Genomic DNA, 14,545 nt, shown 5'->3' on the forward strand with positions numbered 1-14,545 from the left:
TTATCTTCTCCTTTTTCAGTTGAGTTTGCATCTTTGTACAGTAGCTATATTTTCTCAGTAGTTCCTGGACTTTCCCAACTTAAAATATGTAAAAGAAAACTAGGGTGCACTTTGATATGCAATCTAGGATTCCTGGAGTTGCCAGGAACCTTTGGGGTAGAATTATTCAATTTATTTCTATCTGCGTGATCTGGCATAGATAGCAGCCTCTATTATTTGAGGTCCCCAGATAATTAGAAGACAATGCACACACTTATCACTTGTTCCAAGATGGTCTCTGGGATTTTGCTGTTTAAAAAGCCCTTTTATTTTCCATTACTTTCATACAGAAGCTCTGACCTAAATACCTTGCCATAACAAACAAGAGGTTTTGTGAACCAAAGGCTATTCTTCATTGTAATTTCTCAAGCTTTACCTTTTTATCGTACTTCACTAGCTTTTTAGTAATAGTCGTAGAAGAGGATAAAGTTTGAGAAAATATATTAAAAAGTTGACTGGGACCTGTGTTACTTCAGTTTTATCCATGAATTGTAAGATCTTTTTGAAAAATAAGATCAATATTAATCTTATCTTTTTTTCAAGATGCTCTTTTGTTAAAATATTCCAAGAAATCTGAACTGTGGACAGCCCAGGAAACTGTTGTGTATTTGGGGGACTACCTGAATGTGAAGAAGAAAGGCAGACAAAGGAATGCATTTTGGGTGCATCATCTTCATCAAGAAGAAACTCTGGGGAGGTATTGCTTAAAAGCACCTATATCACTAATGTAAAAAGGGCTAATTTTTCCCTTCTGTTAAGTAATTGTTTATGAGACTTTGAAAGAGCTGAAAAAATGGCTAAAATGTATGTTTTCAGAATTCAACTCCTTTTTCCTCCTCATTAGTTAGTTAATAACAGTTATCATATATGAAGGACCCACATTATGTCAGCCATTGGGCTGGATGTTTTATATACATGATTTCAAACCCATTAGGGAACATTAAACCCCATTGTACAGATAAGAAAAATAGTGTTCCTGGCTATATGACAGGCCACAGAGTCTTAAACACTGTCCCTAAAAATGCTGGCAAGAAAGGCTAAACTATGCAAGCCATACTTCTAAGTAAATGGGTGAGCCTGCAAAAAAAGGCAGAAAAATCCTCTAAGGCCAGGATTGAAGCATATCCAGGGATGTAAGTGAATACTGAATCCTTAAGACACCCTCCATAGAAGTTTTGGGCAGGGGAGGGATGAGAGAGCAGCTAGTGACAGAAGTTACACATGGAAGGGGATGAGTTTAGAGACCACGGATATATATATATATATTTTTTGTTTTTTTTCCCATTGGAGTATAGTTCCTTTACAATATTGTGTTAGTTTATACTGTACAGCAAAGTGAATCAGCTATACGTATACATATATCCCCTCTTTTTTGGATTTCCTTCTCATTTAGGTCACTACAGGGCACTGAGTAGAGTTCCCTGTGCTGTACAGTAGGTTCTCATTAGTTATCTATTTTATACATAGTATCAATAGTGTATATATGTCAATCCCAATCTCCCAGTTCATCCCACCGCCCCCTCCTTGGTTTCCATTCGTTTGTTCTCTGCATCTGTGTCTCTATTTCTGCTTTGTAAATAAGATAATCTATACCAATTTTTTCAGATTCCACATATATGCATTAATATACGATATTTGTTTTTTCCTTTCTGACTTCCTTCATTCCGTATGACAGTCTCTAGGTCCATCCATAGAGACCACCGATATAAAGCAGGGACGCAGGAATGGCTACATGCTCAAAAATAGGTTATTTAAAAATATGCCACCCCCACTGAGGCAAATAACCTGGAAAGTTTTTTGTTTGGCCTTAGTTCTTGATGACAACTTTAAGCAAAAACTCACCTGAAAATTAGTGATCACAGGTGGTACTCATTGGGTTTAAGGCCTAATTTTATACCATATGCATATTTTAAAGGACCTATAGGCAAGACTTTTAATTTAATGTAGACCTTGATCTTTAGCCAAATCCAAAAAAATGTAAGAAATAAATAGGAAGAGAAAAAAAGAGAGAAATTGGGTGACTCTTAAATAGTAGAAATACATTTCTTGAAAAGGTTGTTGATGATAATAATAATAGTAAACATGTACATTTCTTACTATGTCCCAAGCCCTGTTTTAAGTCATTGATATACTAATTTAATTAATCCTCAAAAAACCCTATGTGGTAGTTACTACTGTATTATTATCCCCATCTTACAGATGAGGGAACTGAGACACAGAGATGTTAAGAAACCTGCACCAATTCACACGTCAAAGTGGTGAAGCCAGGTGTTACGGGTATAATTGTGTCCCTCCAACCCCAGATTCAAGTTGACATTATAACCCCAAGTACCTCAGACTGTGATCTTATTTGGAAATGGAGTCATTGCAGATGTAATTAGTTAAGATGAGTTCATACTGGAGTAGGATAGGCCCATCATCCACTATGACTGGTATCCTTATAAAAAGAGGAAATTTGGAGATAGACACACACAGGGAGAATGCATGTAAAAATTGTAGTTATGCTGCCACCAAGCAGGAACTATCAGAAGCCAGGAGAGAGGCCTGGAAAAGACCCTTCCCTAATGCCTTCAGAGGGAGCATGGCTCTGTTGACACCTTGATCTTAGACTTAGAGACTCTAGAACTGTGAGAAAGATCAGTTTCTGTTGTTTAAGCCACCCACATTGTGGCACTTTGTTACAGCAGTCCTAAGCAACTAACATACCAGGATACATGATAGGAGGATCTGAGTTGGGAAATAAAAGAGAGAAGAAGAGACAGGGAAGATGGAGTGAAAGGGTCTAACATACATCTGACCAGAAAAAGATAACAGAGCAAGTAGAAAAGAATTACTATTTTAATAGATGATTTCTGACAATTTTCCAGAACTGCCAAAATATACTAATCTTCAAATAGGGAAATCACAATGAATCCCAAGTAGGATAGAAAGTGCTGTTTGTGCACATAATAGGTGATGATGGAAAACAGTATTTGTACAGATGAAGTAATTATAAAAGGAAAGGGTAGAGGAAGCCTTCAGATTGATTAGTTGACCTAATATAAGGTCATGCTGCAGGGAGTGAAAGATCTGCTTCCAGAGTCCATGCGCTTTCCAGTACCCATGCTTTCTCCCTTGACTTACCAAAGAAGTCTGGTGAACTGCTACACTAAGTGGACACTTTCTCTTTAAAATCAGTATCATCTGGGGTCAATGTATTAGGATTCTCCAGAAACACAAAACCAGTAAGGTGTGTGTGTGTGTGTGTGTGTGTGTGTGTGTGTGTGTGTGTGTACATATATATATATGTGTGTGTGTGTGTATATATATATATATAAAGAGATTTATTTTTAGGAATTGACTCCCATAATTATGGAGGCTAGCAAGTCTCAGCATCTGCAGTTGGCAAGCTGGAGATCCAGGAGGGCTGATGATATGTAGTTCCAGTCCAAAGGCCAGCAGGCTTGAGACCCAAGAGGAGATGATGTTTCAGTTCACGTCCCAAAGCAGGAAAAGATCACTGTCCCAGCTCAGAAGCAGGCAAGAATTCTCTGTTACTCGAAAGAAGGTCAGCCTTTTGTTCCATTTGTCCCTTCAACTGGATGAGGCCCACTCACATTAGGGAGGGCAACCTACTTTACTCAGTCTATTGATTTAAATGTTAAACTCATCCAAAAACACCCTCACAGAAACACCCAGAATAATGTTTGACCAAATATTTGGGCACCCTGTGGACAAATCAAGTTGACACATAGGCTTAACCATCAGTCAGCTAGTATGAATTATGTTCCACTGTTCAGGTGGCTCTTACAAAATTATTTGAGTCATGAGATAAGATAACATTAACAATCTAAGGCGGAGAAAGAGTAACGTCTTTCAAGCATTTGTGCATATCTCTCTTGATCTTTCTTACTGTATCGTAGGATCACTTTGCATTTCTTTGTGTGGTTTTTCTCCATTCACAGATATGTTGGGAAAGAATATAAGGAGCAGAAGGGGCTCTGGCACCACTTCATCGATGTGGAGAGGCAGATGACTGCACAGCACTATGTGACAGAATTTAACAAGAGACTTTATGAACAAAAGATTCATACACAGATATTCTACATACCATCCTCAATATTACTGGTAAGATTAAAGAAATCCAAGAGTTTGATTAAGCAGGACTGTAAATATATATTAGGCTAGATTTCTATTGCCAACCTACCATTCATCTACCTCCACCATCATTGTGGTAAAATTCAATAAACTCAGTTACCAGCTTCCTTCGTCTACTTCATCTGCTTCACTACTTGTAAGATATGTAGGAAATGTGACCCTCTGTACCCCGATGCATCATTTGGATCCTTCAAGTCACATTTGAAGATCTGTTGATCCTGGTACCTGGTCCCTCATGGTCGAGTTAGCATTTTTAGTATACTTTTCCTTTGTGTTGTCTTTGTACCTTTAGAGAGAGAGAAAGGACCCTAAAGATCATATCTAATACAAATTATTCCCTCAACATGATGCATATATCCTGTTTCATATTCATTGACCCCCCACCCCTTGCAATCAAGTGATAACTAAGCCATAGCTTAAACACCTTCAGTGAGAAAAAAATAATTCTTGTTTTTTTACTTTAAATAATTCCAGTTGTTAGGAAGTTGGCCCAGATCTGTCATCTTCTAATTTCTACCTGGATTGTAGCTCTTCCCTCTGGGGCCATTGAGACCAATCCCTCTTCACTATGATATCTGTTTAAATATGCAAAGGCACCCATCCCCACTGACATTTCTCTTCTTTGGATTAAGAATACCCTGCTTCCCCAAAGATGTTGGATCTTAGCACATTTACACCCTAAAGAATTTTTTTTTTTACTTTGGCCAGAGATATTTTTAGACCCATATTTTGTTACTTATTTAATAATAGTTATTATCTATTTTGCAATTTCTTTATGTGAAGCACTATGCTGGGCATTTAACAAACATTAACTCTAACCTTTGAAACAAAATAGATCTACCGTCTACAAAATAGATCACATTGCACAAAAATGCTTGAGCTGATATTGCAACCCAGAGTCACAGTGCAGGATCTAGCTACATGCCCTTGCAAGCCAGCCCCCTAGGGTAGGTCACTTCATGGACTAATTTTTATTTGCACTTTTTAATAAAAGAATAATAAAAATTTTAGGTTCCATTATATGCCACATACATGTTAAGCACTTTACATGCATGGTCTCATATAATCCTTTTAATGGTCCTATAGCTATTATTACACCCACCTTACAAATAAGGAAACCAAAATCTAGAGAAGTAATAGTGCTCCTAAGTGGCAAAGCCTGGGTTCAAATTGAGATCTTCTGACCGCAAAGACCATGGCCTTCACCACTGTTACACTGTCTCCCATTTCTACTTTTCAGATTTTAGAGGGCAAGACAATAAAAGGATGTGTCAGTGTGGAACCTTACATACTGGGAGAATTTGTAAAATTGTCAAATAACACGAAAGTGGTGAAAACAGAATACAAAGCCACAGAATATGGCTTGGCTTACGGCCACTTTGCTTATGAGTTTTCCAATCATAGAGATGTTGTGGTCGATTTACAAGGTATGTGAAACAGAATTCTTTTTTTGTTTTTAGTATTATTTATATGTAAATGTGAGGTTTTGTAACTAGCTCTACTAATCATTATTTAATAAATAGATTGTTCAGTGCATAGGCTACTATTTGAAATTAAATTAATCAATTTTGCTGTATGTAGCAAATGATGCCTAGAAAAAAATGTTTAAAGCTTTCTGCAAGTGTCTAAGGTGTCAAATAATCAGTGAGAAGATCTGGCTCACATTCTCTTGGGCTTCATTCTAGAGCAAATCCGTAACAGCATTTTTTAAAATTTCACTCAAGTGGATTTGAGTGATGTAGGTTTCTTATGACTGCATGTTTTAATGTGTCAAAGTCTTTCCACACTTTCTTTCCTCTAGCTCTTTACCTTTATTACAGGTGTGGTACTGGGTTTCATAATTAGAATCATTATGGAACAGAAAGCTGTGTGTACTTGAATCTAACTTCCTTTAAAATCTTCATTAACATTTAAATTTTGTTTCAGTTTGGTATTTTATTTATCAGAATTATTAGCCATTATTCTATACTTCATTTGAATGATAAATGAGTTTTATTATAATTATTTCTAGTAAAGATTCTATGACCATCCTCCAAGATCTTTTCTATCCCCCTTTCATAGCATTTATCATCACTCTGTTATATTACATATTTTACTTACTTATATTGTTTATTAATCTGTCCCCCTTCACAAGAATGTTACACCAATGAGTACAGAGATTTTTTACTAACTTGTTCACTGCTGTATCTCCAGCACCCCAAACAGTGTTTTATACAGTGTGTACACTCAATAAATATTTGTTAAACGAACAGAGGAATGTATGAATTAATGAGTGAAGCATTAAAGAAACTTCTGAATCATGAAAATATTGTGATTTAATAATTATACTAAGTGCATGTTATTGCTCTCTAATTCCTGGGTCTGGTATGTCATATTTGACAAATTTAATTACCCAATATTTAATTATTCTTCTTAAAGCAGTAATTGGAATATGCAACACCAAATCCCTTAACAGAAATTTATTTATCATAAACCAGAGGATGACCAGGTTTTTAAAGTGTCTTGTATATATTACACATATATATATATTTTTCAGAAACACTTTACTGACACTTATAGAGGATTTAATTCTCAGACATATGTATTTCTCTTTTAGGTTGGGTGACTGGTAATGGAAAAGGGCTCATCTACCTCACAGATCCCCAGATTCACTCTGTTGATCAGAAAGATGTCACTACCAATTTTGGAAAGAGAGGAATTTTTTACTTCTTTAATAACCAGCATGTGGAATGTAATGAAATATGCCATCGACTTTCTTTGACAAGACCTTCAATTGAGAAACCAAATAATTCATAGACCATCTAGAGTGATAATGACCACTTAGTGCTACTCACCAATGCCGGGCTCTCCCCTCCTTCCAGGGACACCAGTTATGGCACAGCCTGGTCCCTTGGGTTTAGGTGGGAACGTGGGACTGGTTCCAGCCAATGATTTGTGAGAGGAATTGATGAGTATCACTTTCAGGCCCATATTAAATTGCCAGGGCAGCACCAGGGCAGAGTCTCTTTCCCTCTGCGCAGTTACCAAGAGTACACCAGGAGATAGCTGCTCATCAGCATAAGTCCTGCAATGAGGAAGTCACAGGAAAGAGCCCCATTGACCCACGATGGACAGAAAGCACATATGAGAAATAAACTTCTCTGTCTTAAGCCATGGAAATTTTGGAGCTTTTGTCACTGTCCATCAAGACTGATACTATTGGTGTTTTTCTTATTGATTTAGGAGTTCTTTATATATATATTAAAGAATTCAGGCCTTTGTGATATGCGTTCCAATTTTTTTGTTTGTCTTTTGACTTTGTATGAAACTTTTTTCCATGCAGAATTTGTTTTATGCACTTGAATTCATCAGTCTTTTATTTTGTGGCTTCTAGGTTATATGTCTTCCGTAGATCTTCCCTACTCTGGGTTTTGTTATTTTTAATCCTCCCATATTTTCTTCTAGTGCATTTACACTTGTGAGAGGTCTGAGGGAAGACGGTGCGTTTTGATGGCCACCACAGTCTGCCCTTGCACCACACAGATCTGGTGCTTCACACAGGTTTGGGGATCAGCGCCTCCATGATCTCACCGAAAGAAGTTTACAGAAAGAAGATTGGTGAGATACTCCCTTACTGCAGTTAGTCTTCGGGGCTGCAACTGGTGCACACTCTCTCCCTCCTCCACTATTCATTCTAAATTTCCCTTAACTATTACCTCAGCAAATCTGAGCGCCTTACCTAGTGATGTGACTCAGGCCTACATACGTGAAGTTTCTGAATTCTAAATAGTTATACCTTTCTCAGTTTGAGTTTACTGCACATGTCTTTTCATAATTGCAAATGGAGCAGGTGAGAACCACTCAGATCTCCTGATATGGGGAGTATAGTTGACTGACACCCCCAGCTTGCACCCCTCTCGATCCACCACTGTGTTCACAATTGAAGTCATGCTCCCCCAGTGTGCTCTCAGCCAGTGACTAAGTAAAGTAAGGATGCCAGGCTCTAAATACTTCTAATGGGTGACTATGCACAAGGTCTTCCCATTGGCCTGACCAGAACCTTCTTAGAACTCTGCTGCGGTCTCTGTTGAGACTCTTCCTGCCCAGTCCTCCTCTGTTTGCCCTCTCCTTTCACAGTGCCAGACCTCCATCATGGTCTTCCTGCATACTCCTGTTCCCTCCCATCGATCCTTTACAGTCTTTTCTCCCAATCAATACCTTATATGTCTAATCCCTTCTTGGCATTTGTTTCTTGAAAAACCCAAACTAACAAAAGTTTATTAAAGAAAAAATTTTAATTTATTTTATTAACAAAATAAAGGAGGAAAATCATATTATAATCTCGAAGATGTAGACAAATCAGTTTATGTTTAAAAAAAGCTCTTTGCAAACTAGGCATAAAGGAAAACGTTCTGAATCAGATAAAGGGTATTTTAACTTTTTTTTAAAAAGAAATATCATAATTAATAGTGAAGCACTTAAAGTTTTCCATTTGAGAAAGGAAATAAGCAAATTAGCTCACTATACCAACCTTATCCACCATTTGGAAAAATCAGAAAATATATATATTGTCTCTGTCCCTGGTTCCTGGCACAGAGCTCCTAAATCCCTTGGAATTTCCTGGTGAGAGGAGTGTCTCTTGTTATAATGAGGTGACTCTACACCTCAATCAATCATCAATAAAAGTGGGACAGTAAATCAATAATAAAATAACATTTTGGGGACAATTAGGGATTTTTAATGTGTATTGAGTGTTAGATAAAATTAATGAAGTGACGTCTTTTTTTTTTTTTTTTTTTTTTTTTTATTTATTTATTTATGGCTGTGTTGGGTCTTCGTTTCTGTGCGAGGGCTTTCTCTAGTTGCGACAAGTGGGGGCCACTCTTCATCGCAGTGCGCGGGCCTCTCACTATCGCGGCCTCGCGGCCTCTCTTGTTTCGGAGCACAGGCTCCAGACGCGCAGGCTCAGCAATTGTGGCTCACGGGCCTAGTCGCTCTGTGGCATATGGGATCCTCCCAGACCAGGGCTCGAACCTGTGTCCCCTGCATTGGCAGGCAGATTCTCAACCACTGCGCCACCAGGAAAGCCCGAAGTGACGTCTTTTAAAAATACTAAAGCCAAAAAAAAGTGAAAGAAGCTTAGCTTTTTCTTGATAGTCTTGAAGCAAGGAGAAGGGTACATAAGAATTCATTACACTAGTCTTTCCCCTTTTGTATATATTTTTAAATCTCCAAATATTTTCTTTAAATGTAAGATCGTATAAAGGAAAAAATACCAAGAAAACTCCAAAGGACTGGATAGATAGAGATGATGAAAACCAAGATTTACATCAAACAAACTAATAAGAAAAGAATATAAGGAGTGTTCGACAATGTAAAATCCTGCAGAAAAATCAAGAAGAAATAGAATTATGTATTGGGTGAGAGACTGAGGACAGTGAAAAGAGATTGCTGGCAGCAAAAAGAAGCCATTAACTGACAGAGTGACCTTTTGGATGTTGTAGAACAGGACTCAGCAAACTGGCTCATGGGTCAAATCTTGCCGCCGTCTGTTTTTGTAAATAAAGTTTTACTGCAGCACAGTCACACTCACCCAGCTATGTATTGTCTTCGGCTGATTTTATGTTACAGTGGCGGAGTGGAACAGTTGTGTCAGAGACTATTTGTCCCGCAAAGTCAAAAATATTTACTGTCTGGCCCTTTACCAAAAAACTTTGTGAACCCTCGTTGTAGAAGATGAAAGTGGAAAAAAAAAAGGTCGGGATGTTTACACAGTTTGTTACATATGGTTTGTTGGTAACATATTACAAAGAAATATTGATATCTCTACTAACATAAAAGAAAAAGGGGTAATAATGGGTGAAGAAACTGGAAATTGAAGGTAATAGAGAAAGAAGTTATTAGAAAGCATATGTCAGAACACATTTTTCTTTGTGAAGTGAAAAAGATAGGATACCTGCTAAGTGAGATGAGACTAGCAAAGTCAGGAATTTGAAAGGAATAAAGATTTTGAAACAATACATATCTCTGTATTTCAAAAGGCAGAAATAGAACTATTGAGAGGAATTTGCAGAAAATTACATTTAAAAAATCTCTTTAAATTGTTATTTATTTACACCAACACCCATATATCTGGCTTAAGAAATTAAATGTAATACTACTGTTGAATCCTTCAGTAGATCCATCCCTGATCTCTACCTCCTCTTCTCCCCAAGAGGCAATCGCTGCCCAGAAACTGTTGATTCTCATTCCCCTTAATGTTGTTACTCATTTATTTAATGTGATACACTTATATTTTGTATAAAAGTAACAATAAATATCCAGTATTAGTTTTCTGAAATACTTTTAAGCTTTGTATAAATACAAGAAAAGACCAGCTGGGTTTAAAAAAGGAGCCACAGACTTTCTCAAAAGTGAAAAATACAGTCACGGATATTTATAATTTAATAGAAAGGTTAAATAGCTGACTAGGCATAGTTCAAGTAAGCATTATTAAAATGGAAGGGAAATGTGAAGAAATTAACCAAAATGCAGCAGAAAGAAAAAGGGATAGAAAATATAAAAGAGAGACTAAGAGATTTGGAGGAAAGAAGGAGAAGGTCTAACATCACTAGCTGGAGTTCTAAAAGGAGAAAAAGAGAATGAAGGAGAGGAAATCCTCTCAATCAGGTGAAGAAAATGAATCAAGGAGGGCATGATCAGTTGTGTCAGATGCTGCTGATAGATAAGATGAGGACTATGAACTACATTGTTGAAGTTAGTGATGTGGAGTTCCCTGCTGACCTTGATATGGGCAGTATAGTTTCATACTGGGCTTGAAAACTTGCATGGAAAGGTGTGTTAGTTTTCTATTGCTGCCTAATTAATTACCACACACTTAGCAGCTTAAAGCAACACTCATTTATCATGTCACAGTCACCATGGGTCAGAAGTCTGGGCACAGCTTAGCTGGTCCTCTGCTCGGTGTCTCCCTGGGCTGTGATCAAGGTGTTGGCCAGACTGTTCTCATCTGGAGGCTTGACAAGGGGAGAATGCACTGCCAAGCTCACCAGGTTGTTGCGGAATCATCTCACAGTTGCAGGGCTGAGGCCCACATTTCTTTGTAGGCTGTTGGCAGAGGGCCACGCTCACCTCCCAGTGGCCATCTGCAGCTCCCTGCCAAGGGGCCCTTTCACAGCGCCTCTCATCAGCTAAGATTCTTCAAGACCAGCAGGAGAGCATCTCTTTCCTTTCCAGTAGGTTAAGAGGGAGCTTTATGTAACATAACCTAATTAAGAGTCTATTCTGATGGATAGAAGCCACTCACAACTTACACCCACATTCAAGGGAAGGGAGTTATACAAGGTTATGATTCACTGGGGTTTACCTTAGAGTGTATCCACACAAAAGGGTTTAAGAGAGAAGAGAGGCAAAGAATTGGAGGAAGAGCAAATAGAACCCTCTGTGTGTTTTGCTGTAATAGGGAACAAAGGAATGGTGTGGTAGGTAGTGGGGTAAGTGGAATCAGGAGAGATACAGATTTTTTTTTGGAAATGGGAGAAATTACAGCATATTGATGGGAGAGTTACAGAAGAGATTGAAGAAATGATGATACAGGAGAAACAGAATAAAGAATTGTTGTTGCAATGCCACTGAGTAGGTGAGAGGGATGGAATCATTATACAAATGGAGGGAATGGCTTTAGACCAAAGCACGGATAGTTTACCCATGGTAACAGGTGAGAAGGCAGAGCCCTGAGTGCAATGCACACGGGCGTGAATAGGGATGTAGGTAATAATGTGAGGAAACTCTCTGTGAGTCCTTCTCTAGCTCTTCTTGAATTCATTTCTTTCTCTGTCCCTGTGACCAGAACCTTAACTGAGGTCTGCATGATCTGTGACTCCAGTGTTGCCCCACATTATCCTCCAAGACTCTGGTGATCGCTCTGAAATACAGACCTTATCATGTCATTAAGTGGCTTTAAATCCTACCATAAAACACTAACAAACAAGGAGGAGAAAATAGACAAAGAGTGTAAATAGTGAATTCACAAAAAAAGGAAATACTGTTTTCAGTCATCAAATCGCAAATGTGTTAAAAGGTAATAATTCTGGAAAGGTTGGAAGAAACTCTCTTATAACTGATGAAGGGAATACAAACTATGACAGCCTTTACAGAAAGAAATTTGACAATCTATAATGTCCATTCTTGGACCCAGTAATTGTACTTCTACAAATCTCTAATGAGGAAATAATCAGAAATGTGAACAAATGCTTATATACAAGCATGTCTGTTATAACTTTACTTATAATAGTAAAAAAATAATATTTCAAGAGCAGGGAAATAGTTATATATTATAATTTATCCATATGCCTAAATATTATTCATCCATTGAAATTGTATATTTTCAGAAATATTTAATGATATACAAACTTCAAAGTAAAAAAAAGCAATCTATAAAATAGCATTTATAGTATTGATTACAATCTCAGTATATATATATGTAAATAGAAAAAATAATATATATACAATATATGGAAATGTGCATTGTGTTTTTCCCGGGCTAGTGTATTGGTGGTAGGGAATTTTATTTTCTTCTTTATTATCTGTATTTTCCAAGTTTTCTGCAATAAGCATGTATTACTTATACCAAAAAATAGTATTTAATAAGAAATTCAAACGCGGTTCTCTTTTTCAGTAGAAAGTCCACATTATTGGACGATCATATAGTGCTTTCTCCTTTAACCCACTGCTACTCCCAGTCTTGTAACGTACTCTCTAGGAACACCGAACTGCTTAGGGTGTCAGTTTGTAGTCCACCCTGCCTCCTTCCACCCCAGTACAAAGATGCTTTGTCACTTGGTGAGTGTTTTCATGCTTACACCTACAGGGACAATTACCCCCTATATCTTCTCATCCTTGAAGACTCACTTCAACCAACACCACCTTCAGAAAATCCTCCCTGATACCCTTCATTCTCATTCCCTCCCTTCCCACAACCTAGGTAAGTTACCCCTCCTTTGATCTTCCCTAATAACTCTGCAACGATCACTGCACAGTTACCATGGAAGCTAATATACCCTTGTGTCGTATTATCTACACTATAGGTGAATTATAATTATCTGTCATATTATTTATGTATTGCTTCATGGCAAATGACCCCAAAATTCTAGAGTCTGAGAATAACAATTATCTACCATCTCAAAGTTACTACAGATCAGAAATTGGGGATTGGCTTTGCTGTGTAGTGCTGACTCAGAATCTCTCTTGAGGTTGCTGTCAAAATGTCAGTGGGACTGCAGTCATCTGAAAGCTTGACTGGGACTGAAGGTTCTGCTTCCAAGCTTTCTCATGTGACTGTTGGCAGGAGGCATCTTCCTTGATGACTGTTGGTCAGAGGCCTCAGTTCTTCACCACATGGGCCTGTCCATATGACAACATGGCAGCTGGCCTCAACCAGAGCAAAAAATCTAAGGGCAAGAGAGACAGAAGTCACAACGTCTTTTATAACCTAGCTTCAGAAGTGACATACCATCACTTTTATATTCTGTTAGTCGCACAGACCAACCCTGGTACCGTGTGGGAGGAGATCAAAAGGGCATGAATAGCAAGAGGCAGGGATCACTCGGAGGCCAACTCGAAGGTGACTCTGTCTATCTCACTAGCCTAAACTGAGCCTTGGGCCCCTTTGTATCCCCCATTCCACACTTGCATATTATAGTGTCTGCTTAACAGTTGGTAATTAGTTCATTTTTGTTTAAGTGAGTAAATGAATGAGACATCAATGGTAATTCTATGTATTTTATATGCTCAGTAAGTGCTTATTAGCTAACTACCTCTTGCTACAATAAGGCAAGAGGCAATAATAATTTATGTCTTAATTATAGAAGTAAAGAATGTCTGAGCTCTCCAGCCTTCAGAAAACCATTCTGCAATAAGGTGGGTTGTGGGTAGATAAGTGGATGGACAGAAGGATGGAGAAAGTTGGAAGGAAAGAAAAGCAAAATTCCCCTCAGCCCCACCTCTGTTTTTATAAGGAAAACTATTTTGCTTCATTGTGTTTACTTTTTTCTAACTTCTTCCCCCTATTCTTTAATTTCTCATAGCAAAATTGATATTAGGAAATTTTCAAGTAATTTTTAGAAAAATTCCATTATCATTTTTCTAAATTGAACTAAATAATTAATTTATATTATAATCTTTTGTGTGTAGAGTTGTGAAATGACAGTATTTTAAAAGCTAAGTTAGAGGAGTTGAGTTCAACGTAAGGAGACAATTTCTGTCCCTTCAAACATCAAAAGTGTCAGGCTTTTGTTACTGTCTTTCAGCACTGCTATTGTTTTGAGGACGATGCTTGTTCTGTGCAGTTTGGTTATACAGAGTCCTCTGCCTGAACAGTTCAGTAGAAACT

The 14,545-nt window shown here is 37.7% G+C and overlaps 1 protein-coding gene across 10 annotated transcripts in view; it reads left to right on the forward strand.

Moving 5' to 3' along the window:
* The window catches only part of ALPK1 (alpha kinase 1), a 125,100-nt gene extending 117,661 nt beyond the window's left edge, over positions 1–7,439 (forward strand). For 6 of the 10 annotated variants that reach the window (XM_082462761.1, XM_082462762.1, XM_082462759.1 and 3 more), the window contains 4 exons: positions 583–736; positions 3,984–4,146; positions 5,417–5,603; positions 6,773–7,439. In XM_082462761.1, the coding sequence (XP_082318887.1) occupies positions 583–736; positions 3,984–4,146; positions 5,417–5,603; positions 6,773–6,972 (704 nt within the window). In that variant the 3' untranslated portion in view covers positions 6,973–7,439. Of the gene's footprint in view, positions 1–582; positions 737–3,372; positions 3,587–3,983; positions 4,147–5,416; positions 5,604–6,772 lie in introns of those variants that run through there. The other 4 variants (XR_014263913.1, XR_014263914.1, XR_014263912.1 and 1 more) reach the window with 4 other exon arrangements.
* Positions 7,440–14,545: the final 7,106 nt, after the last annotated feature.

This window comes from Balaenoptera physalus (assembly GCF_965194825.1).
Source record: "Balaenoptera physalus genome assembly, chromosome: 5".
Lineage (NCBI taxonomy): Eukaryota > Metazoa > Chordata > Mammalia > Artiodactyla > Balaenopteridae > Balaenoptera > Balaenoptera physalus.